This window comes from Gossypium arboreum, chromosome 12 (assembly GCF_025698485.1).
Source record: "Gossypium arboreum isolate Shixiya-1 chromosome 12, ASM2569848v2, whole genome shotgun sequence".
NCBI lineage: Eukaryota > Viridiplantae > Streptophyta > Magnoliopsida > Malvales > Malvaceae > Gossypium > Gossypium arboreum.
This window is the reverse complement of record NC_069081.1, coordinates 117121499-117149051: the sequence shown is the minus strand read 5'-3', so window position 1 is coordinate 117149051 and position 27553 is coordinate 117121499. Positions and strand designations below refer to the sequence as shown.

General features: G+C 32.5%; 2 protein-coding genes across 2 annotated transcripts; one reads left to right on the top strand and one right to left on the bottom strand.

Moving 5' to 3' along the window:
• The first annotated feature begins 21464 nt into the window (after positions 1-21464).
• LOC108487846 (RPM1 interacting protein 13-like) lies at positions 21465-22074 on the top strand. The gene is made up of 3 exons (XM_017792187.1): positions 21465-21716; positions 21807-21893; positions 21991-22074. Exons 1-3 carry the CDS (start codon positions 21465-21467, stop codon positions 22072-22074), a joined length of 423 nt encoding a protein of 140 aa, XP_017647676.1.
• Positions 22075-22467: 393 nt separating this feature from the next.
• On the bottom strand, positions 22468-23856 carry LOC108487847 (caffeic acid 3-O-methyltransferase). Its single transcript, XM_053023002.1, is given in 6 exon segments — positions 22468-22712; positions 22802-22864; positions 22954-23056; positions 23058-23161; positions 23164-23232; positions 23661-23856. Coding segments are annotated over 6 exon segments (780 nt in total).
• Between the last annotated feature and the right edge of the window lie 3697 nt (positions 23857-27553).

Sequence of the window (27553 nt, the reverse complement as noted above, 5' to 3'; positions counted from 1 at the left end):
TGTAATATTGGTGGAAATGTTTTTTGCGAAACGGGAACAAGTGCACCTAATGAGGAGCCAAATGAAAAAGCGGCTAAGTTCTACAATTTACTTAATGAAATGAATGAAGAACTTTACGAGGGATCAAAATATTCAAAATTGTCCTTCTGCATTCGTCTATTTCATTTAAAATGTTTGGGAGGGTGGACCGGAAACTCTTTTACAATGCTGCTAGAGTTTCTAAGAGAGATGTTTTCGTTTGCAAAAATTCCCCAGTCTTGTCAAGACATGAAGAGACTAATAAAAGATTTGGGCCTTGGGTACGATAAAATTCATAGTTGCCCAAATGACTGCATGTTGTACTGGGGTGATCAAAAAAACCAACAATCTTGTCATGTTTGCGGTAAGTCTCGTTGGATGAATAGTGTCTGAAGATGTGAATACGGATGAAGGTGGGGCACAGTTAAGAAAGAAGCCAGTCAAGGTCTTGCGATATTTTCCCCTGATACCAAGACTTCAAAGACTTTTCATGTCCTCAAAGATAGCCGAATCTATGACGTGGCATAATGATCAACGGACCGATGATGGATTATTAAGACATCCTGCGGATTCTTTAGCTTGGAAATCATTTGACAGTAAATTTCCAAGCTTTGCAAGCGATCCTCGGAATGTGAGGCTTGGGCTAGCAGCTGATGGCTTTAATCCATTTAAAATCATGAGTACTTCGTACAGTACTTGGCTTGTAGTGCTTGTTCCTTACAATTTGCCTCCATGGATTTGCATGAAGCAATCTTCATTTATTTTATCAATGATTATCCCTGGAGAGAAAGGTCCCGGAAATGATATTGACATCTATTTGCAGCCACTTATTGAAGAGTTAAAACAATTATGGTCGGTGTTGAGACATATGATGTATTAAGAAAGGAGAACTTTAATTTACGTGCAGCTTTATTGTGGACAATTAATGATTTCCGGCTTATGCTAATTTATCGGGTTGGAGTACTAAAGGACGTTATGCTGTCCTTGTTGTCTTTGCATAAAATTGTTCAAGTGGTTGTATAATGGGAAGAAGTTCTCTTACATGGGCCATCGTCGGTGGTTAGATGAAAATCATAAATTTAGATTTCAGAGGACTCTATTTGACTGATCTTGAAGAGTCTGAGGAGCTCTGAGCAGACCGTTGGATCTGAAATCTTGTTTATGTTAAAAGATATCAACTTTAGTTACGGAAGATGAATCAACCACCTATCACGCAAACAAGGAGAAGATCGAGGGATGAATCTGATGATGAATCTGACGAAGAGGATGATCCTAATGAGGCGGAGTTGTGGAAGAAAAGGAATATTTTTTTTGAGTTGCCTTATTGGGAGCACAACATTTTACGCCACAATCTTGATGTCATGCATATTGAGAAGAATGTCTGCGAGAACATAATTGGGACAATTTTAAATGTCGATGGAAAATCAAAAGACAATCTTCAGAGCCGACTTGATTTAGTTGACATGAGAATCCGGCGTGATCTTCATCCTCAAGTACTTCCGAATGGGAAATATCGGTTGCCGCCTTCTATTTTTTCAATGTCAAAGAAAGAGAAAGAAGTTTTCGCATGGTGTTGAAGGATATAAAGGTCCCGATCGTATGCTTCAAATATATCTCGATGTGTGAGTTTCAAAGATAGAAGATTATATTCATTAAAATCACATGATTACCACATCTTGATGCAAGATTTACTCCCAATTGCTTTACGGTGCTGTATGTCAAAAAATGTAACGTCCTGTATAATTGAACTATCCAATATAATGAAAGCTATCTGTGGCAAAGTTTTGAATGTCGAAGAACTTGAGAAACTACGAGGATCGGCGGCTTTAACTTTATGCAATTTAGAAGATCTTTCCACCTTCCTTCTTCACTATTATGGTGCACTTGATAATCCATCTCCTCACGAAGTAATCCTTGGTGGACCGGTTTTTATCGATGGATGTATCCTATAGAAAGGTGCTAATTTATTTATCAAGTATTCATTCATTCACCTCTATACATTTAGTTACGACTTTTGATAAATATTGTATATCGTGTTTAGGTTCCTAAGCAAATTGAAGTCATATTGTCGCAATAAGCGTTATCCGAAGGATCAATTCTTTGAAGGCTACTTGGCGAAAGAGTGCATGACCTTCATTCTAGATATTTAGAAGATCTTTGAAACACGATTGAATAGACCAAGTAGAAATCTTGGGCTCAATGATAATGACTTGGCTGAAACTTATTTATTTCAAAGTTATGGAGAACCAATCGGCAAAGTTGAAATTGTAGAATTAGATGATATATCGTGGATACGAGCACATCGATATGTACTTTTTAACCACGATTCAATTGAACCGTTGCGCAAGTAAGTTATAAAATTGTCTTACGTATTCGCTGCGTTTTGATTTGTTTATCTTCTAACCAATTAAACTTGTTTTTAATATAGTGAGTACAAACAAATTTTTAGATCTCGTGCACGCTCTCGAAGATTACAACATCGAGAGATTAATAAGTTATTCACGAAATCTTTTCATGAATGGTTAAGTCAAGCGGTATGTAACTAAAGTTAATAAGTTACATATAATCGCGAAATTTAGTTAATCAAATAAGAATGCTTTTACATAATACATTGTTAATTATTTAATTTACTTTCGATTCAATAGGTTTGGAGTGGGAAGGACGTCAATGACGAAGTTAAATGGCTTTCCCAAGGTCCGAACAGAGTAATAAAAAGATATAGTGCCTTCCTCATCAATGGATACAGATTTTATACAAAGTATCGCGAGAGAATGAGGAGAACTCAAAATTGTGGAGTTGTTGTTAATTCTTCAATTACAAGTTATGCTAGTGCTAGGGATAGTAATCCGGTTGAGGGTAATGTGGAGTATTACGGACTTCTTACCGACATTATTGAGTTGGATTACTATGGCAGATGGAAAGTTATCTTATTTGGTGTGATTGGGCGATGTTAATCTTTGCTCGAGGAATTAAAAAAGATCAATTTGGGTTTACAATGGTGAATTTCTCTCGCTTGATTCACACTGGACAACAATTGATGGACGAGCCATATGTATTTTCCTCTCAAGTGAAACAAGTTTTTTATTCGAAAGATCCAATTGATGAGGGTTGGTATGTTGTACTCCAGAACACCCCTAGAGACTTGTTTGACATGGGTAATGGAAGTAGAGATGACATCGTCGAAAGATCAGAAACATTACCTTTTCCAGAACAAAACTTAGATGAAAATATCCCTAGTACTAATACACAACATCAATGGGTTCGACATGATGTGGATGAAGATATTTACGAATAATGATGTAGTCAGATTTTACAATTTTTTAATTATATGTAATATTATAATTTTAATCTTTGTCATGTTATATAATTTAACTATTTTATATGTACTACTATTGTTGTAATTTGTTACTAAAACTTTAATTATTTTATGTGTATTGCGGGAAAATGCGTAGAAGAAGAGTATGAGATTTAAGTATTGTCGAAATACTCCAAATTCGGAAGAAAGAAATAGTGAACAATGAGACAGTTGTTGGATCTTGAATGTGCGGAGACACTTGATGAGCTGAAGAATTTCAAAGTAATATTATGTTCATTTTACATGTGTTGACTTTTATTATTGAATTATTTGTCAATTTTACTATAATAATAGTATATCATTTTTCAATTTGAAAGTGGTGGGACGCCTTGAGAGTTTGAGGACGTCGCTACTTAGAGATTTATCGACTTAGATCCTGTTGAGCGTGTTAAAGTAAGTAGAAATACTAATGGTCACTGTTGGATCTGAAGCTCGACTTTTAGCAGGCTATTTGGGCATTTTAGCACGAAATGCAAATATGTTGCCCATCAACTACGAATCATGGCATCACATGCCTAATAGCAACAAAAATCAGGCTCTCGCTAATATTAAGGTAACAAAATGTGAATGCAATTTATAATACTTTGGTTTAAGTTTCATTTATATTTACATTCTAAACTTATGTTTTTTTAGGAGAGATTTGCTTTAGAAGTCTCCGATGATTATATTAAGAAGGCATTAGGTAAAAGATGGAGAGACAATAAAAGCACTTTAAAGAAACAATATTTTAAGAAAGACATAAGCCTCGAGGAAAAAGAGAAATGTTCCGCCAAGAATCTTTGAGGTATCAATGGGAAGATGCGGTTAGATTTTGGAATTCAAAGAAAGGAGAGGTATTGCGTGTTTCCAAACTCTTATATATAGTGTTTACTATATACGTAATAATAATTTTATTATGTAGGACCGTGAGCGAGTTGGAACAAGTAGCAGGCAAAAACAAAAATTCACGCACACGGCAGGGTCGAGAAGTTTTGCTTCAGTATGGCGAGGTGAGGTATTATGAATTTATTAATTCTTTCAAATATTAATAACTTTCTATTATTAAATAATATTCTTACTACTATATTGTAGGAAGTCAAATCCGGACAAAAAGTTGGACGCCTTCAGCTTTTTGAGATTACGCATAGGAAGAAAGATGGATCTCCTATGACATCCGAAGCTGGAGAAATTATGGTATATTCACTTAATAATATTTGATTTATTCTAAATATTTATAATCTTTAATTATAATTGTTTAATTCAATTCATCATTAGTAGTTTTAAAAAATGTTAAGTTATGTTGCATTTCTTTTTATTATATATTTCGTTTCTAACTCTTTAATTGATTTTTTAGGAGAAACTAAAGGAGAAGAAGGCGGAATATGAAGCGATTGCTTCGAGTGATAGTTCTGTTAATCTTGAGAACATTGATAATGAATTATCACCAAGTTTTGGGTCTGAAAGGTACGGTCGGGTTCGATTTCAAGGATCCGGTGTTACCCAGGCCAATATTTTGGATCCGGCTCCCAGAATACATGCCTTCCTAAGTCAAGCTCAAGTGAAGTTCGAGAGGTTAAGAGACCGAGATAGCTCGGATGCAAGCGAACACGGTTGAGCAAATTGCCGAGGTTCAACGAAAATATGAAGAACTCCAAAGAACAACTTAGAGCGAGGCGAGAGAGAGAGAGGAGGCAATGCGCAGCGAGAGAGGCAGAGGCACGGCGATGGTAGCGAGCGAGCAAAAGTACGATGACCTCCACTACTGACTTCAAAGAGATGATGCATATGTTTCAACAATCATAAAAGCCACCGTCTTAGACATTAGTTTTCTTATTGTAAGAATGTTTTAAGTTTTGTCACGTTTAACATTATTGTAAAAAATTTTAAATTATACTTTATTATTAATTATATCATATATCTTTAGTTAAATTTGAAGTATCATTTAGAATTAATAATTTCGGTTGTATTTTTATGTTAAATTTGTTGTTTTTGGTCGCATTTTATATTATATTTGTTGTATTTGGTTGGATTTTAATGCGGGAAGAATGGATATTGGTGAAAAAAAATATTACAAATCTGCCAAATTTAGCGGCGTTTTTAAAAAAAGCGCCGCTAAAAGCCTTGACCTTTAGCGGCGCTTCTACTACAAACGCCGCTAAAATCTCTTGACCTTTAGCGGCGCTTTTCCCACAAACGCCGCTAAAAGCCTTGACCTTTAGCGGCGCTTCTACCACAAACGCCGCTAAAAGCCTTAACCTTTAGCGGCACTTCTACCACAAACGCCGCTAAAAGCCTTGACCTTTAATGGCGCTTTTCCCAAAAACGCCGCTAAAAGCCTTGACCTTTAGCGGCGCTTTTCCCACAAACGCCGCTAAAAGCCTTGACCTATAGCGGCATTTTTTCCAACAAACGCCACAAAATTTTGTGGCGTTACATATAGCAGCGTTTTTTACGGCGTTTTAGAAAGCGCCGCTAAAGGTTTTAGTGGCGCATAAAAGCGCCGCTAAAGGCTTAAAAAAACGCCGCTAAAAGTCTGTTTTCCTGTAGTGTATACTCAACTCATCAACTTTTTTAAAAAGAAAAAATATGTATAATGCAATTTTAACAAAAAATATTTATGAACTAATGAGGCATCTTTTTATACCTTTAATGTTTAATTAGATAAATGATATTTCATTAATTTTAAAAGTAAATACAAATAATGTTATTATTAATGAAAACATTATTCTAATATTCACAATGTATATCAAATTGGTCTTGTAAACTGGATGAGAACGTGACACCAAATGCTAAAGTTGCATTCATTTATACTAAAATTCCTATCAGACTTGTATATGAAAATCATAGATTTAAAATATGCATATATATTTAAAAATAATATATAATAAATAATTAAATGTACAATTTAGAATTAATTAATTATAATAATACATAAAATATGTATGATATTAAATTAAAACATTAGATTAAATTATGGGTAAAGTGGCATTTAAACACAAATATATCGAAAAATAGTACTAAATGCACTACAAGTATTTGTCCGATTTTGTTGTCAATTTTGAGTTAGATCGAGTTGACTTGGTGATACCAAGTCAAGTAACAATATTATTAATATATATATATATATATATATATACAACTAGTAGAGATAGCAAATTGTGTATATTAAAAAAAGTATAAAAATCTCAAAATAAAATTTTGCTTGAGTAGTAAATTTAAGGTTTTATTAACTTAATTGGTGTGGGTTTTATTAATAGTATAGATATAGGTACAATTGATACGGTAATAAAGTGCATATAATAAAAATTGAAATGTATAAAAATATCAAAATACAATTTTACTTGAGTGGTAAATTAAATGTTTTATTAATGCAGTCAATTTGAATTAAAATTCATCACATATTTTTATTAATTTTTAAATAAAAGATTAAATTACCCTCGACTATGATTTTACGCATTAAATATTATATTTTTAATTGTTGTAATTAGTAAAATTTATTATTTGAATTATTGAATATAATTAAAATATTAAGGCTTTTCAATTCAAATATTATAATAGAGAATTTTCAAATAATAATTAAAACATTTTAAACATAATTAACCTATAATATAGTTTTACCTTATGTAATTAATATAAAGTAACATTATTCAAAACAATAACTGATTAACATAATTAAATCTAATATATTAATTAAGTGATAATTAAGATGATTAGAATTATATTCAAGTAATAACTATATTTTACACAAATAAAATTAGCACAATTTTTATTTACATAAAAAATTAACTAATAATTGTAATTTATATTATAATTATCACAACTTGTTTTCTTATATTATATGTTTAACGTTCTATTTAAATAATAACTCTATTTTAAAATTAGCACAACATTCTAATTTTAATTAATAATTTTAAATTAAATTATACTATTTTTAAATGCGTAATAGTGATCACAACTTTTATTAAATTATAATTATTTTAAATGTATAATTATCATAAATTTTAAAATATTTTAAAATATTTTATTTTAAAATGGGAATTTAGTGGTATGACTTGAGCTTTTATATATTATAGATAGATGATATAATTTATATGTCTGACATCAAACCTAAACTGAGAAAACCATTCTGCCCATCTCAGAAGTTGAGGATGAGGAACTATTTTCTGTTTAAATTTGAGCATTTGAGGAAATGAAGACATATCCATTTCTACCAGAATGTAGTATCCTGCAAGATGAAATTTGAATTTTGCAATACCTTTTTTTACTGCAAGAATTTCTTTAAATGTGGAGTGGTAATGAATTTCTGCTTTTGAAAATCTTTCACTTTTATATCCACAGAGTTGTTTCTTTGTAACGACCCGAATTTTACCGTTACCGAAAAAGTGTATTTTCGGGTCTCTATTTCGAAAAGCAGTTCAGTAAATATTTATTAAAAATATTTACAAGTAAAATGAGTGGTTAATTAGAGTTTAATTAAGTGAATTTAATTTAATGAAGAGTAATTAAGAAAAGGACTAAATTGAATAAAGGATGAAAGTTAAATTGTAGATTAAAAGAAAATGAAGAGGACCAAAATGGCAATTATGCCATTTGTCCTAAGTGAGGCGGTGTACCGTGAAGAAAATCTAAGATTTTTTTTATGTTTTAATTATATTATATTATATTATATTATATTATATTATACATAAACATAAGAAACAGAATGAAATGGAAACGAAACAGAGAAGAACAGGGAGAAAGAAAGGAAAGAAAGAAAGAAAGGGAGAAAAGGGAAAATTGATGTTTTGAAGCTTTAAACTTTAATTGGTAAGTCAATTTAGCCATTTTACTTAATTTTGATGTTTTAGAAGTTTTAGAACAAAGTTTTGATGAAATTAAGTTAATATTTTGAAGTTATTAGATTTCTAGATATTGTCCATGTTAAATAAAATGATGAATTAAGGGCTAAATTGATAGAAATTCAAGTTAGAAATGATATAAGGATTGAATTGTAAAGTGATTCATAAGTTTTATGCTTTAAGGACTAAATTGGAAGAATTTCGAAATTATGGTTTTATGATGAAAAATAGATAATTATGTCTAAGTTTGGTTAAAAATTGAGTAGAAATAAAGTATGAATTAAGATAGAAAAGTAAGTGAATTTAGTTAGAATTAAATTGAAATTAAAGTAAATCAACATTTTGTATTGGACAGCAGCAGTAGTCTAAGTTTGAAAAATCATCAAAAATTGTAGAAATTGAATTAGAGGATGAATAAAATATAGAATTAAATATTATTGAGTCTAGTTTCTTATAGAAGAAACTATATAAGCAATTGAATTGTAAATTATGAGATATAATAAATTTTGTGAGACAAGGTCAGAATGAATTCGGGTTCCCCTGTTCTGACTTTGGAAAATCACCAAAAATTGAATAAAAATAATTAGAGGCTTAAAGTTATATGTTTAGAATCCCTAATGAGTCTATTTTCATTAGAAATCAACGAGAATGTTATCCGAGTTTTGTACTGTGAGATAATTGATTTTTAGTGAAGAAGGGACGAAACTGTCAGACAGCAGAATAGGGGTGAATTTAAAGAATAAACTGTACTTAATGGCTAAACCAAAATTCTGAAAATTTTATTGTAAGAAGATTTGTGAGTCTAGTTTCAGGAAAAATTAGCGGATCTTAATTTAGAATTCTATAACTCAAGATATGAATTAGTAATATATTAATGATTATGAATTGTATTAATTTCGTAGTCAATGTGGTACCAGAAATCTCGGCTAAGAAAGGACAAGACAAAGTCAACGGGGGTTAGCTCGAAAATTACGGTTTGTATTTCTATAATCCGAACCTAATACTTAATTGTTGAATTTATTTCTTAATATGTATATTAAGTGTTTTGAAGTAAGAATTATTGTGTTTTGCAAATGAAATGGATTGATATAGTATGTGATGAATTTATTGAATTTATATTGATTGAATTGGCATATATATATATAGATATATATATTGAATATTGAATATATATTGATTATTTGAATTGAATTGAAATATAAATTGTTTGAAAATTTTAAATATGAGATTTGTGATATTTGGATATTTGTTATTGAAAAGTGAATTGAATTGTATTGAATTATGAATTTATGTGATTAATTAAAATGTGTATTGATTGAAAAAATTGAAAGTGAATTGAATACCCTATTAACAATGATCGGGCTGAGTCGGACATAGTTGGCATGCCATAGGATTGGAAGTGTTCAGGGATTCTTCGACCTCGAGTCGATGAGACACTGGGTGTCACTATATTTCTTCGGATAGACTGGGTACCAACTTTACTTCGGCTAGGCCGATGAGACACTGGGTGTCAAATATTGCTTGAACTATCCGATGAGGCAATTGGGTGCCATATTGGTGTGTTTGGTTGGATCCGAGTATCTGCCAAGGTCCGAGTCTTGTTAATAGGGGTAAATAAGTGAAAAGATAAGTTGAGTGAATTTGATTGATTGAGCTATTGGAATAAAATGAGAAATTGAATTGAGAATTGAAATTGAGATATGAGATTGAAAACATGAACCAAAAGGTTCATGAAATGAGTGAAGTTCAAATGGATGATGATTGATGTTAGAATGAATTAAAATGGTATATTGTTAAGAAGTAAAGTGTGAAAACAAGTGAATTGTGAATATATTGTATAGAATTTATACGGTAAGTAAATGAAAAGAATTGAACAAGTATGTTATTGTGTTTGTTATATGACTTGTATAGAATTTATATGGTAAGTAATTGAAATTTTATCTATAAAACAAATAAATGAATACTTATAATTGTTATTGTGATTTTAAGTTTAATTGTTATATTATTAAGTGTTCGGATTATGGAAATACCATTGAGTATACCATACTCATTGTCACGGTTTGTTTCGTCTTGCAGTCTAGTAAAGATAGAACGTTGAATCAAGCATCCCGATTCGATCCCGAATTCATTAAGGTAAAGTGTGTTAACTATTGGTAATGGCATGTACCTAGGATGTTTTATGAGAGTAATTTAGGTTGTAGATGTACTCATGAAATGAGTAAATTATGGTTGGCAACGGTATGTAGTATGAATTTTGAAATTTACTAAAATTCGTAGTGATTCTAAATTAGTCCCGAATTGAATTTATTGTTCATATTGGACCGCGAGGGCCCATTAAAGGGACGACATCTTAAAACTAGGATGTGTGTAAATATTTATTTTAATTAATGACCGAAATTGGATTGTACTGACTGGTAATGTCTCATAACCCTGTTTCGATGACGGTATAGGGTTAGGGGGCGTTACATTCTTGCCATTTCTTATTTCAAGCAAAATTGCTCCACAGTATTTGTCACTGGCATCTGTTTGCAAGATTCTTTCTCCATCTGAAGGGATTTGTAGTGGAGGCAAATTCTGAGTTATTTCTTTCAATTTTTGAAGAGCTTTTGTTTGAGAGGAAGACCATTGTGGATGTTCCTTTTTGAGCATCTTTTTCAGGGGGTTAATATACTTAGAAACTTTAGGAATCTAAGGTAATTAACAATCCCAATAAATTGCTGAACTTGTTTGAGAGACAAGGTTTTTGATGGAAATTTGAGGAGCTCTTGGGCAATGTGTGGACCTGGGGAATATCTTCCTTCTTTGATGTCCATTCCTAGAAACTGGATTTCTGATTTGTTTGTTTGCATTTTCCTTTCTGACAACATTATCCCAAATTTGAAAATAAGAGATTTGAAGTCTTCAAGCAGTTGTGCATGAGAATCTTCATATTTGCTGTAGAGCAGGATATCATCAATGTAGACTAAAGCATTTTCCTTCAAAGGATGAAAAATACTTATCATTGCTTTCTGAAACAATGAAGGAGCAGTTTTTAATCCAAATGGCATGACTTTCCACTGAAAATGTCTATTAGGAATACAAAAGCCTGTTTTTGATCTGTCATCAAGATGAATTCCTAGTTGCCAAAATCCTGCCTTGAGATCAAATTTGGAGAAGACCCTTGCTTTGGACAAACTTGAGAAGAGTAAGTCTCTGTTTGGAAGAGGAAACTTGTCATCTTGGAGGAAATAATTAAGGGGTTGGTAGTTAATTACCAATCTTAATTTTCCTCTGGCTTGTTCAGATCTTTTGTTCACATAAAAAGTTTCACATGCCCATTGGGAGTTCGAGGGTTCAATCAGATCTTGTTGTTGTAGTTCTTTGCATTCTTGTTCTGCTAGCAGCAGATGATCTAGATTCATTCCCTGATAGCTGGCCTTTGTTAGGTTAATGTCTTCATTTTTCTTGAAAGGAAGATTAACGAAGAAGCTTGGGTTTTTCCACAAAGGATTTGGGCATTTATTCAAGAATTCAGAATGAGATTCTGTACATGATTGGGTTTTTAATTCCTAAACAATATGAAGGATTTTTTCAGATTGGATTGCAAAAAGTTTTGGTATTTTGACAAAGGGTTGGAAAAGATTTTTAAATCTTACTCCTGCAGGGAGTATTCTGAGATGTTGAGCTTTCTTGTAGAGGTCAAAACCTACTACAATGTCTTTTCCAGGAAGTTTTGATCCCAATACTGTAGTTTTAACACAACAGCCTGGGAAAAACTGAATAGTAATAGGCTTACTAATTAGGTGAGTAGCAAAAGGATGATCAGCAGCAAAATTAAAGTACCTTATATGAGCTTTCACCATTCTGAGGGTAGAACATCTGGGTTCATGATGGTTTCTGCTGCACCAGTGTCTATAAAGGCAATTATAGTAATGGGTTTACAATTGTAACACCCCCTACCCTTATTTCGAGCATAGAATAGGGTACGAGGCATTACCGAACTTAATATGATCAATCATGTAAAAATCAGCCATAAAATTTCTTCTAAATTAAAAACTTTCATACATATGTTTAACGTCCCTTATATGGGCCTATGAGGCCCAAAACATACATTCAGGGTGGTTCGGGACCAAACCGTAAACATATGAAACTTTTACAACACTTAGAAAATTTTCACACTTTGGAGAGTCACACGCCCGTGTTTTCAACCCGTGTAACTCTCTGTTTATGACTTCATCACCCTTGTCAGTCGTACACTTCATATAAATAACAAGAAACGTGTATGGGCTGATTTCTCATTAAATTTCTCAGATATATACACAATTTCACGTTATGTAATCATACAACATATATCAGCCATATCTCTATAATCTAAATATATTTTTATAACAACTTATCTTGATTTTATACTGTTTCAAATAACCAAAATATTTGAAATATCACCTTTATGCAAATAGTACACATGAGGTATATAATTCCATAATTATGAATAAACACATTTACCATACATTTTCCATATTTATATACCAATGTCTCATGTCTCCATATATCAATAACCGTCATTTTCATCAATTCCGAGTTCAATTTCATAATTATTTTTCTCGTGTTCAATTTATTACATGTCGGAACTTTATTCATTAATACGTTTGAATTATTAATACATATGGACAGTACATTCAAGATGAACAATTATATAATCACAAATGAATTCATTTATCAACCAAGTTCTATACTCATATCTTATCAACTCGTACTTCCTGTATCACATAATTCCATGTAACACTTACCAAACTTTGTCAAATTAGTGAACGTCTTACGGAATTGAGTACTTCGTTTACTCGATGTCATAGTTCAACTATGGTCTTACACATCTTCATATATAGATGTCATAGCCCAGCTATGGTCTTACACGTAATCACATATCACATATCGATGCCATAGCCGAGCTATGGTCTTACACGAATCACATATCTCACTGATGCCATATCCCAGATATGGTCTCATATAGTAGCATATATCACACCGATGCCATATCCCAGATATGGTCTTATACGAAAATCACTTGTCACTTGTAGCCGAAGCTACCACTATCCACTGATCAAGTAGCCGGAGCTACCATTTTTCACTGATCAGGTAGTCGGAGCTACCATTTTCATCGATCGGTGTGAAGCTACCACTTTTCACTGATCAGGTAACCGAAGCTACCACTTTTCACTTGTCATTTGTCCTTGATCAGATAAGTGTAGCCGAAGCTATTACTTATCGCTTCCACTTATCCTTGATCAGATAAGTGTAGCCGAAGCTATCACTTATCACTTGTTGCCATGGTCCAACCATGGTCTTTTCCTTCAATTCATCTTGTCACTGAACTGAAATGCTCAATTTGATCATTTATTCAATTTTCGTGCTTTTACATTATTCACGATTTTATCATCGATACATATGAAATAACACATCATGAAATTCATAAAATTAACAAATAATCACTAAAATTTAGCCATATAAACTCACAAGTACAAATTTTGTATTATAACGATAATCATAATTTCATAATAAATATTCCACATAAAACATTATATCATTTCTAATCCAACACTTACCGATTATAATCGGGCATGTGTTTAATTTATACACGAGTCATTCATATATTTTTCCTCCTCCTCCTCTCCATCCTCATCCTTGGTATAAATAACACACTTGTAAGTAACCTTATCCATAATTTTCACTAATTACTTATGTGAATATTCAGACTATCCACCCATGTCGTAGTCACTAAATTATTTATATCTGGAGCTACGGAACTCAAAATTAAGATCCGTAAAATTTCCCTAAAACTAGACTCATATATCTTCTTACCATAAAGATTTCATGATTTTTGGTTGGGCCAATTAATACAGTTTATTCATTGAATTCTCCCCTATTCTGCTGTCTGACAGTTTCGACCCTTCTTCACTAAAAATTAATTATCTCCTCATACAGGATTCAAATGATGTTCCTGTTTGTTTCTCTTGAAAATAGACTCATTTAGGATTCTAAAAATATAAATTTAAGCCTATAATTAGTTTTATAAAATTTTTTATGATTTTAAAAAGTCAGAACAGGGGAACCCGAAATCATTCTGACCTTGTCTCACAAAATTTATCATATCTCATGATTTACAATTCCATTGCTTACATCATTTCTTCTATAAGAAACTAGACTCAATAAGATTTAATTTCATATTTTATTCATCCTCTAATTCCATTTCTACAATTTTTAATGATTTTTCAAAGTTAGACTACTGCTGCTATCCAAAACAGTTTTAGTGCAAAATGTTGATTTCTATTTTGCCCCAAATTTCACAATTCATACAATTCAGTCCTTGCTCAATTAACCCCTCAATTAAGATAATTTTTTTGAATTAATACTTTTCCTAGACATTATAAGTTATTTCATAACTATTGAAATTCAAAATTTCTACATAAAACTCTAACTTCAAACTCTTATACAATTAGGTCCCAAACATTCACTTTCTATTCAATTCTTTCAATAAAATCAGCATATAAACAATTTAAAACTCTAATTTCATGCCAAATCATCATATAATTCCATCACATATTCATAGCAACTTTCAATTTCTTTCATAGAATCAAAAACTAATGAATTTAACAAGTGGACCTAGTTGTAAAAGTCATAAAAACACAAAAAAATCAAGAAATAATCAAGAATTGAACTTAATTGAAGTAAAAATATGAAAAACCAGCTTAAGGGAACTCTTCCATGGTGTTTTTGCTGATGACAATGCAGAAAAATAAAGAGAAATCTAGATAATTCCACATTAGTCCTAGCTTTATTAAGTAAATTTTGCAATTTTCTAATTTTTCCCTTAATTCTCCTTATTTTCTTGCTGATTTCATGCCATTTCCGTCCAGCCCAAAGAGACCTTGGGTCTATTTTCCTTTTAAACACTCTTTCTTTTATCATTTAAGCTATTTAATCATTTCCCACAATTTTGCATTTAATACAATTTAGTCCTTTTTGTTCAATTAACTATCAGAACTTTAAAATTTCTTGACGAAACTTTAATACTGACTTATTAACACTCCATAAATATTTATAAAAATATTTATGGCTAGATTTAAAATTCTCGAGGTCTCGATACCTTGTTTTCGATTTTAATTATTTTAATATTTATTTTTAGTACACTATTCACTACTTCAAAATTTTTCCTAATTTCACATTTAACTTATACTCACTAAATTAATAATATTTCCTACTCATTTGTCCGATTTAGTGATCTCGAATCACTGTTCCGACATCACTGAAAATTAGGCTGTTACAACTATACTTGTCTAAATAGACTTTAACAAGTATATGAGGAATTGGGACTGTGTCAACAGACTGAACTTTAGCTTGCATCATCTGTATATCAGAATAATCTGATTTCATAAGCAGGAATAGCACAAATTGTTTTATCTGATGGCTCATCTTCAATAGAGCAAACATATTCAATATCTTCTTCTTGTATTCTGATTCCTGATTGTCTCACCATTTGCGCAATCTGCTTAGCTTGCTTCTTATTCTTTGGACAATTTTTTGAAAAATGTCCCATTTGATTACAGATGTAGCAACGATCAGGTTTTGTTGACTTTCTTTTCTTTGTAAGATATCTCCATTGAGGCCTGACTTTTTTCTTTCTTGAAGTTGGGAAAGAAGAATGTTTTTTGAAGTGTTTCTTCTTTTTTGTGCGACAGTCGCATAACTGATCTTTTGTACATTTGTACTTCAAATAAGAATCATCACAGGCTCTGTCAATTCTTTTGTCACCGTGGAGATAATCTTTGAATATCTTTCTTCTGTTGCAAATGTCTTCTAAGGCAATAAAGATTTCTTGTTAAAGTTCTGCAACCGTAATTTGGAGAATGTCTTTATTTTGCTTTTGAAGAGCTTGATTGACTGCAACTTGAATTGGATATAGAAGAGATGAAAGGATGACTGGCTTGAGATTTGGATTTAGGCCTAAAGCACAAAATAATTTGGTCATTATTTTGAAATACCTTGCCAAATCCTTCTTGTCATACGAACAACATTTTCTTTTGTAGAATTCCCTTCTCTTTAGTGTTAACAAGTCTTCAAGGTTTCCTACAAAATGTTGATGTATGATTCTGATTGGTTGAGCCAGGTCTCGAAGAACTAGAAACTGCATTTGATTATGTTGATCGATAGCATTCCATCAATCTCTTAACATTCCTGTAAATCTGGAAACAAATTTTATGAGAATGTTGTAATTGCTATCTTTAGTCAGCTTGCGAGTTTCTAGCCAAGAATGAAATTCTTAGATTCTGTCTGGCCATTTTGCTGCTGGCAAATCATCAAGAGTGAAAGTGGTTCTTCCTATGGAAGTTTTTGGCATCTGTCTCTATGGTGTAGAATATGATTCTAGCATATCTTATATTTCATCATCGCTTTGCTCTTCAACTTTAGTTGTTTGAAATGCTTTCTGCAAATCTTCATCTTCTGTTTTTGTTTGTTTGTCTAATGAGAATTCAGACTCTTCTGATGATCCCAAATGTTTTCCTGAACCAATTTCAGTGCTTGACTCTGGATTTTGTAAAGTTGATATCTTAGGAATCATAGATTCTGTACAATCTTTTAAAAATTTTGATAAAGGATTTTGATCTTCTTCCTGGATTATTAGGGATTTTGAGACTTGTTTTGGAGGAGGTGATCTTGGTGAAGATTCCTCTGAAACTGGTCTTTTTCTAAGTTTCTTCTCCATTTGATATGCTTTACTTTCACTTGCTGCTTTGGTTTCTTCAGTGGATTTTTTCTTCTTTTTCTCAACTTCTTGTCTTTTAATTTCCAGAAAAATTTCATACGTACTTGGTTTGGTACGTTTTGAAAATTATGGAAAAGTTATTCGTACTCTCTCTGTTGAGAGTGGATTCTTCTGTCTGATAGAAGGAAACAACTCAATTGTTTCTGTTCTTTGGGTGGGCTCAGGGATTTTTTCCGTATCTTAAAGAGTCTTGATTTGGTCTTTTAATTTTTGGATTTTCTTTTCTCTTTGAGCAAGATGAGAAAAGAAATCTTGTCCTGGTGCTGTTGGTTCTCTTGCTACTGCATCCAATTTTTTTTATAGAAGTTGAATTAGATCTCTGACCATGTTGGTGTTGTCATCTATCTTGGCTTCAACATTTGAGATATCTGAATCAATTCTTTTCAAAACATGGTTTTGAGCAATAGCATTTTCTTTTTGCCAATTGAGAGTGGCTTCTGCAGCACTTATTTTGGCTGGTGCACCTGAGATATCAGTCTGGATTTTTGAAGGTATTTTTAGTGCATGAGTATAACTTTTCTCAGAACACTCTTCAAGAGGTGGAAAATCTTTATCATATGATGCCGTGGAATGCATCATGCATACAGTAGATACTGGTTTTTTAGGAGCAAGGAAATATGGGTTTTTCTTAACCTATTTGTTTATTTTCTTGTAACATGGCTGGGAGAAAAACTTTTGTTTTCTGGAGGAATTTGAATTTTGTGAAGGAGAGGGGTGTAAAAGGATGGTGATGAAGGAGAAAAAGAAAGTTTACATGGTTTTGGAGGATATTGTCTTTTTGGAGGAGATTTGTAGGGTGAATAGTCAACAAGGTAAACATATTTACCATTATCTTCTCCAAGTGGTCCAATATCTGGATTTCCTTCCATCCATCTTTTATAAAACTCGTCTTGAGTAGACTTTTTCTTTTTCCTTTTTCCTGGCTTTGATGCAGACATGTCTATACCATCAATCCAGACCCTCAATCTGTCATCTGTACAAAGATCACATGGGCAGCTTAGATCTCAAAGGCAATGTCCAGTTACCTTGTCCTTAAACATGTACAAAGGTTTTCCATCAGCAGAAAAACTTTGTATCAGGTTTCTTTCTAGACCAGGTTCACACAAAAGGACAATAACAATCCGAATCTTCTAGATCATGTTCCTTTGCTGGATTTTCAACTGGTTGCATCATCAGCTGAGTTGGGAAAATATTGGGGTTCTTTGGACTGTGAAGATAACTATGATCAAACTTGATCTCAGTTGTTCCATCTCCCTTTGATATAATCTTGCTTGAAGTTAACTGAATTGGTTGGCTATGCTCAAGAAGCCGTTCATAGCTAGTAATCCATTTTTCTGGAAGTAGTTTGATAAGTTCCTTCTTAGGAATCTGCCTTAGAACATGAACACAATGAGGCTGGTCATTTGTGTTTACCTAGATAAGTAGGGAGTCATCTGTCCCATGCCTTGAAAGATTAAAAGCATGATCTTGAATTCTATAGACAATCTGATAATGAAGAGTTGCGGCAATAGCTGATGCTACTTACGGTGCCCTGGCAATTTGAATTTGAACCTTCAAAGTTGTGGTCAAGTTGGGGTCTGCCAAAGCCATTATGAAATTTGGAAAAAGGCTGACCATAACAAGACCAGAATTCAAAGTTGCTTCTATGGTAGCTATACATGCATTTTGATATTCCAAATATTTGGAATCCAATAATGCAATTCTTGCAACTACAGGCTTTCCAACTGTGCCATGATAGTTTAAAGCAAGTCGTATAACTCCAAAATAGATATGAGTGTATTCTGTGCGTTTCCATTCTGCTAGAAACTCTGCTGGGATTTCAAGAGTAACAAACTGCTCTGGTAAAGCTGCAGAAATGGGATAACTATCAAACCGTGAGGCTTGAATGTATTCCCTTACTTGTTTAGCAGAACCTTTGATTAAAGTTCTGATAGACTTTACAGGGGAAAAAACAGACTTTCTATAAGTAGCATAAGGATTTACAGTAGGAAGATCTGTAGGCTGAACTTTATCTTCTTCACTTAAGTATTCTACTTCATAAAGGGAAGAGATCTTTTTTGCAGAGTGGAATTTTAAAGGAAAATCTGGTAAAGTGAGAGGAGTTGAAGAAGTAGAAGGTTTGGTTAACATATTTTCAGTCATGAGTAAGAAATATTCTCTAAATCTATCTATCTTCTAGACTTACTAAAGATGAGTTATAATAAACCTCTGGCTCTGATACCAATATGGGTGAGGATAAACACAGGGATTGCAAGAAAGAATAAATTGTAGCAAGTATGCTATGCCAAAACTTAAACCCTTTCTCCATACGGGTTATTCAACAGGCACTGCCTTTTAATTACAAAGCCTTAATTCAAGATACATATGTTATCCTCAACAATATTGTTATCATTGATCAGAATTCAATATTTTTGATGTGCAGGATCCATTATATGGCAAGCACAGAGCATACTATATTGTAATCCTTTGTTAACTCATCTAAAGTTTTCTAAGAAGAAGAAGACTTAGAGAAATGGAGAGAATTTAGAAAGCCATGGATAAAGAAAACACACTAGGATTTTATTTAGGAAAATCTTGATGATTCTACAAAGAAAACCCATCTTCCTTTTATAGCTGAAAGAGATGTAATACAACAAAATAATAAACAGTACACAGGATAACTATCAGACATTAAAGCATAAAGTAAACAGTGCATAAAGTAAAAGTGGTACTGATATTAGACATTATTTGACGTAAAACAGAAAGCTATTTAATTATTAAAGTAAAGTTCCTGACGAGTGTCTTCAGCTGTTTGTGTTTGAATGAGGATATTGAGCACTATCCATGGAATCTTTACTGCAGCAGGTCATTTCTTCATCTTTTTCTTTTTCATCATGCATCTCCATTCTTGCAAGACTGATTTGACTGTATTGCCACGGTTAATCTTGAGACCATTCTGTTGGATTAAGAATTTCTTCATGATAATCATGGAGAGCTTTTAAGATTCTTTCATGATAAGGTGTGTAGGTCCTTGGCCAGGTGTCCCATGGTGCATCAATATTTGGAGGTGGCCATATCTCAAATGGAATAATTCTATTGAGCTGGCAGAGAAACTTTTGTAACTCTCGATATTGATCATCAGTCTTGAAGATATTATTTTCAAGAGATTTATGAATCCAGTAGGTAGGAAAGGAGTTGAGCTGAGTTGCTCTTCCACATTTGACAAAGTATTGAGGCTTATAGAAAATTATAATCATATAATTTCCATAATTTCCTCTTGCCTGATTGCAATGTTGTTCAATTTTCTAAAGCTATTGTGGTAAAGGATGGAACCAACTAAGGAAAGTAAAGAAATTTTGATGTTCTGGTTCAATATTTCCTCTGATGGCCTTTTTCAAGTAATAAAGAAGGTTAAATGTGTTGAACTGCATGGCAATATGGTAGAGATGAGTGAAATACCATAAAAACCATTTTAATTCATTTGGTTGTTCAACAAATTCACACCTAATTGGGTGAATGAAAGGATAATCAGGATGGACACCCCAAGGTTTAAGAATAAGTCCTTCAAAATTTTTGAAAATTTGAATTTGGTATTCGAACGTCATATCTCTGACCTTTTGGTAAAAGCTATTTTTCTCCACAAGAGTATAAACTTCTAATGGATATTCAGGGTGAAGGTTGGGAGTAACTGTGTATGGTGTAGGGAAGGTAGATGATGAAGAATAAGGTCGATACATCATGATTGGCCTGGGCCAAAAAACTCTTTTGTAAGCAAATATTTCTGGTTTGGGTATGGAAAGCAAACCAGCAAGAACATTTTGCTTATAAAGTGAAGGTGATACCTTAATTAGGATTGAAGAAAAGAGATAAAGTGAAGGTGACACCACCATTTTCGTGACATTGACCGGCATCTGGGCCTTCTTGATAAGGTCACCTCATCATTCTTTCGGTTGAAACAAGCAATTGTTTGTTTGTGAACATATATAATATATCATTTCAATATAATAATCCTACAGTACTCATTGTGTATAGTTTTAATATTAAAAATTTTGTATTGTTATAATAAAATTAATTAAAAAGCCACATATCCACATATCTAGTTTTTTTATATTGTTTCTGATTTTTTTTTTTAAAAAAACACCTATAGTTGATGGCATAATGATCTTATATGCACACACCTAACGTGAGTCTCGACCTAAGGCCACCACAGGTATATAGGTAGCTGGGCTTTTATAGTGCCGTATCATGGATTTATCTGAAATGTGAAAGCCCTGTTTTCGGCTAGACCTTGATACGTTCATTTGTCGTTTAAGCTTTAACGAATTTTATGGTTAAAAAGAGGAGCACGAATAGTTTCATAAAAATAAAAATAAGAAACTCAAAACAGTATCATTTCCGTTTCCCGAGGTGTATTTACGGCAAACCAACGGTTCTTTAATATAGTACCGAAGATAATTGGCGACGTACGCCATCAACAAGAAGCAAAAGGGAAGAAACAATGGAGGGTAAGGAAGTAATAGTCATATCATTATCGTCTGTGAAAGATAGGATGCTAAGCAATATTAGATGTAAACAGGAGGATGATGATGGGAGTACTTTACTGAAAAAGAACATGGACATGATGGAGGATTGTTTTATTCTTGATTTTAACCCTTTTGATTCGATGGACATTGCCAAGCTCTCCATCACCATCCAGGACGCCCATGATGATGATGATGATGATCTCACTGTTGTCGCTGAGAAGGGCAAGGTTTGTCTTTATTCTTTTTGTTTATATGGATATTATGTTGTTGTTTAAATTTGTGATAACGTTAATGACAAAATTTTGAGTTGAATATAGGTTGCTTGTAGAGATTATCCACATTCAAGGTATCTTTGTCTGCGATTTCCCTTTGATAAAACACCTCATGAAAAGCATTGCTACCTGGTATGTACTATAAAAACACTCTTTTACTTTAGCTTTATTTATTATATGGTCTGAGCATTGGCATTTGATGAAATAGTTGTGGGTGTATTCATTGTAGTGTTACTGTTATGTTTGTGATTTAGTGGCGCCATGTGAGTTTTGGACGAAACATTGTCATGCATCGGAGCATGTTGAGGATTAGAAGTCCCAAAGGGAATTGAGACTGAAAATTCAACGTCAAATTGGTCAAACTCAAGTAAGTGTGCCTGTTTCTTTCATGGAGTAAATAGGCTTCTAACATGTAATGACAAGTTTGAAGTGGGGATATCTCAATGTAGGTGGCTTAACATTGTTATTTTTTTTGTAAGGAGAGTCATTGTCAAGTGAATGAAATATCTGGTCGAGAAAAACTTGAATTGGTCATCAAATTAAACGGAAAATATCATTTTGCCCCTTTATTTTCAAGTGACGAATTAAAATTTAAACCTTTGGAATCTTATTAATTCATATATTAGAGCCCATTCTATTAAACTAAACACATTATTCTCAATAGCATAAGGAATAATAATTAAGCTTTTTATTAGTAACTTAAAATTCATGGTTCAAATCTTGTTGCCAAGGCCTCAAATTCCTTTTCAGTCCTCTCTTTCCGACAGTGGTTGGTAGCCCACAAGGTGCAATCGAAAAGTCCAACTACCTTTGTGGCAAGGCTAGGATCTGTGTAATCCGAAAGAATACTATCGGCAACAATCATTTTCCCATTGTCTGGCACATCCTCATAGCACTTGTTCAGAAACTTAGAGCAATGATCGTCGCTCCAATTGACGTATAATACCCATTGCATGCATCAACACATATATGTCCAGAGTGTAAGTTATGATTTCATCAAGATCAAATATTCTTAATTTACATGTTTCTCTAACTCACCTTCATGAAAATGGCGTCTCTTTTTGGAACACTTGCAAACATGTATCCACTAACATGCTCCACACCTACAACCAATACCAACGACGTGAAAATCAATCTGTTTCAGCTTTTTAAAAAAAATACTTGTGAAGCATGGATAATATCATATATATACCAGGATAGGTAGGAGCGTTCTCAATGACGTGTGGCAAATCGAAGTTAATGCACTTTATGGTGGGGTACTTGGAGACGATCATTCTAAACGTGGCTCCTGTACCAACCGCCGACATCCACCAGTGTTTTTAGTCCCTGAAAGCCACCATATATCTCAAGAATCTTCTTCATGGCAAAGGTAGAGTGATCAAACATCCCCTTATTGAAAATCTTGTTGAGTTTAGAATCTGTGCGGTCATACCACCACTGGTCTTGTTGAATGGAATTCCATCTTCCAGCACTGCCTTTCAAGTAGTAGCTGATCAAAACAGACAGTCCAACGTACGGTAATCTCAGTCCAATCACAGTTTATTACAAATAAAACGAAGAAGATAATACTTGCTCAAATAAAAAAATAGTTGAACAAATAAGGAAGTAAAATATTAAAAAGGTGTAGCAGTAGCACTTGCTTACCAGCTCTTCATAAATACCTTGTGTTGATCAGGCTCGGCTCTAGAGGTGGTATAGAGGTGTGTCGGTCGTTCAGGGTTGAAGGCCAAAAAAAATATAAAATATTGTTTTCCACTTTTTAAGGGACTAAATTTTTTTTAATCAATTTTTAAGGTCTAACAAATTTTTTCTCTGACTTTTAATAACCTAAAAATTCATTTTATTATTTTGTTTAAGGCTCTAAAAAGGTTAATAACTGGCCGGTGTTATTCAAGAGACTGAGGGTGGAAAGAGAGACAGCAACTTCGTTCTTGGTCAAGAAGTTGCAGACAGGGCCAAGGCCATACAGTCTCTCCACTCTGCCAACAGGAAGGGTGCGCAAGGAGCAAGTGAGGACTGAGTAGCTAGGCAGGACGCGAAAGCTCCGGTCTAGCATGTGTGGTGCATTAGGTTTAGTGGTGAACTTGAGGACCATGGGTAGGGCTGATGCACATTCCACCGTAATATCCTCTATCACAAAATAGCCGAACGAAAAAACAACGGTGTAGTAGAAGATAGCAACAAACAAAGTCAAGAACAAAAGATAATGGAGAGATACCAATCTCGAAACTGGACAAGCACCCTATTTTTAGGCACTGAAGCGATAAATGAAATTGACATTCCAAGCGAAAAGGAAAAATGATGCCTCACCAAACACCAATCAATAAAAGCCACGATATCAATCAATATGAAAGACGGTGGCGATTGGAGGAACAACGATGGCACCTCAAAATGGCCAAGTCAACTCAAGTGGCGAACTTGCCCTTGCCCGCATAAGTCACTCGAGCCAAATAACTTTATAACCTGTAACGCCCCCTAACCCTATACCGTCATCGAAACAGGGTTATGAGACATTACCAGTCAGTACAATCCAATTTCGGTCATTAATTAAAATAAATATTTACACACATCCTAGTTTTAAGATGTCGTCCCTTTAATGGGCCCTCGCGGTCCAATATGAACAGTAAATTCAATTCGGGACTAATTTAGAATCACTACGAATTTTTAGTAAATTTCAAAATTCATACTACATACCGTTGCCAACCATAATTTACTCATTTCATGAGTACATCTACAACCTAAATTACTCTCATAAAACATCCTAGGTACATGCCATTACCAATAGTTAACACACTTTACCTTAATGAATTCGGGATCGAATTGGGATGCTGATTCAACGTTCTATCTTTACTAGACCTGCGCACGGAAACAAACCGTACGCTGAGTATGGTATACTCAATGGTATTTCCATAATCCGAACACTTAATAATATAACAATTAAACTTAAAATCACAATAACAATTATAAGTATTCATTTATTTGTTTTATAGATAAAATTCAATTACTTACCATATAAATTCTATACAAGTCATATAACAAACACAATAACATATTTGTTCAATTCTTTTCATTTACTTACCGTATAAATTCTATACAATATACCATTTTAATTCATTCTAACATCAATCATCATCCATTTGAACTTCACTCATTTCATGAACCTTTTGGTTCATGTTTTCAATCTCATATCTCAATTTCAATTCTCAATTCAATTTCTCATTTCATTCCAATAGCTCAATCAATCAAATTCACTCGACTTATCTTTTCACTTATTTACCCTATTAACAAGACTCGGACCTTGGCGAGATACTGGATCCAAACCAAACACACCAAATGGCACCCAATGGCCTCATCGGATAGTTCGAAGCAATATTTGACACCCAGTGTCTCATCGGCCTAGCCGAAGTAAAGTTGGTACCCAGTACCTCATCGAATCTATCCGAAGAAATATAGTGACACCCAGTGTCTCATCGACTCGAGGTCGAAGAATCCCTGAACACTTCCCAATCCTATGGCATGCCAACTATATCCGACTCAGCCCGACTAGTTAATAGGGTATTCAATTCACTTTCTCAATCCTATATCACTTTCAATTCACAATTCAAATCACCAATCATTTTTCAATCAATACACTTTTCAAATAATTACATATTCCATAATTCACTTATTCAATTCAATTTGATTCAATTTGCATCACTTTCATTTTCACTCAATATTCATATCAATTTCACATACTTACCTCAAGTCTTACTTACCATACATAACAATAAAAAATTCAGCAATCAATAATAATTAAAATTCGAATTATAGTAATACACACCGTAATTTTCGAGCTAACCCCGTTGACTTTGTCTTGTCCTTTCTTAGCCGAGATTTCTGGTACCACATTGACTACGAAATTAATACAATTCATAATCATTAATACATTACTAATTCATATCTTGAGTTATAGAATTCTAAATTAAGATCCGCTAATTTTTCCTGAAACTAGACTCACAAATCTTCTTACAATAAAATTTTCAGAATTTTTGGTTTAGCCATTAAGTACAGTTTATTCTTTAAATTCACCCCTATTCTGCTGTCTGACAGTTTCGTTCCTTCTTCACTAAAAATTAATTATCTCACAGTACAGAACTCGGATAACATTCTCGTTGATTTCTAATGAAAATAGACTCATTAGGGATTCTAAACATATAATTTTAAGCCTCTAATTATTTTTATTCAATTTTTGGTGATTTTCCAAAGTCAGAATAGGGAACCCGAATTCATTCTAACCTTGTCTCACAAAATTTATTATATCTCATAATTTACAATTCAATTGCTTATATAGTTTCTTCTATAAGAAACTAGACTCAATAATCTTTAATTATATATTTTATTCATCCTCTAATTCAATTTATACAATTTTGATGATTTTTCAAACTTAGACTACTACTGCTGTCCAATACAAAATGTTGATTTACTTTAATTTCAATTTAATTCTAACTAAATTCACTTACTTTTCTATCTTAATTCATACTTTATTTCTACTCAATTTTAACCAAACTTAGACATAATTATCTATTTTTCATCATAAAACCATAATTTCGAAATTCTTCCAATTTAGTCCTTAAAGCATAAAACTTATGAATCACTTTACAATTCAATCCTTATATCATTTCTAACTTGAATTTCTATCAATTTAGCCCTTAATTCATCATTTTATTTAACATGGACAATATCTAGAAATCTAATAACTTCAAAATATTAACTTAATTTCATCAAAACTTTGTTCTAAAACTTCTAAAACATCAAAATTAAGTAAAAATGGCTAAATTGACTTACCAATTAAAGTTTAAAGCTTCAAAACATCAATTTTCCCTTTTCTCCCTTTCTTTCTTTCTTTCCTTTCTTTCCCCCCTGTTCTTCTCTGTTTCGTTTCCATTTCATTCTGTTTCTTATGTTTATATATAATATAATATAATATAATATAATATAATTAAAACATAAAAAAAATCTTAGATTTTCTTCACGGTACAGCGCCTCACTTAGGACAAATGGCATAATTGCCATTTTGGTCCTCTTCATTTTCTTTTAATCTATAATTTAACTTTCATCCTTTATTCAATTTAGTCCTTTTTCTTAATTACTCTTCATTAAATTAAATTCACTTAATTAAACTCTAATTAACCACTCATTTTACTTCGTAAATATTTTTAATAAATATTTACGAATCTGTTTTTCAGAAATGGAGACCCGAAAATATATTTTTTCGGTAACGGTAAAATTCGGGTCGTTACATAACCTGTGAGGATAATTATTATATCTCTAGCCTTATTGCCGGAATAAGTAATTAGGGTGGGTGAATGAAACTTTGATTTAATTTGATTTTTTTTAATTTTGAGTTAATTAATAGGGTAATTTAATTTTTTCAAATCTCGTCGAGTTGAGTTTCATAATTAGCATAATAGATTGATATAAATATTCTTTTAATTTCTGTCAATTTCAAATATAAGTAATCAATCTCTACAAAAGTTGCAAAAAATCAAAATAATTTAAAAAATTAAATTAAAAAACTAAAGAATATATTTAAAAAATAAAAAATCAAAATAATAATTTTGAGGTCTTAAATATGTAAATTACCCATTCCAGTTCACCATACTAAAGTATTTTTCTCTTAATTTACTTAAAAGAATTTTCAAATACATATAGTTTTAAATTTATGTGCTTTAACATGGAATTAATTATATTATAAAAAGATTTTAATTTGATATGTTTGATTTTTTTTAAATTTAAAAGGTTTTATTCACTAT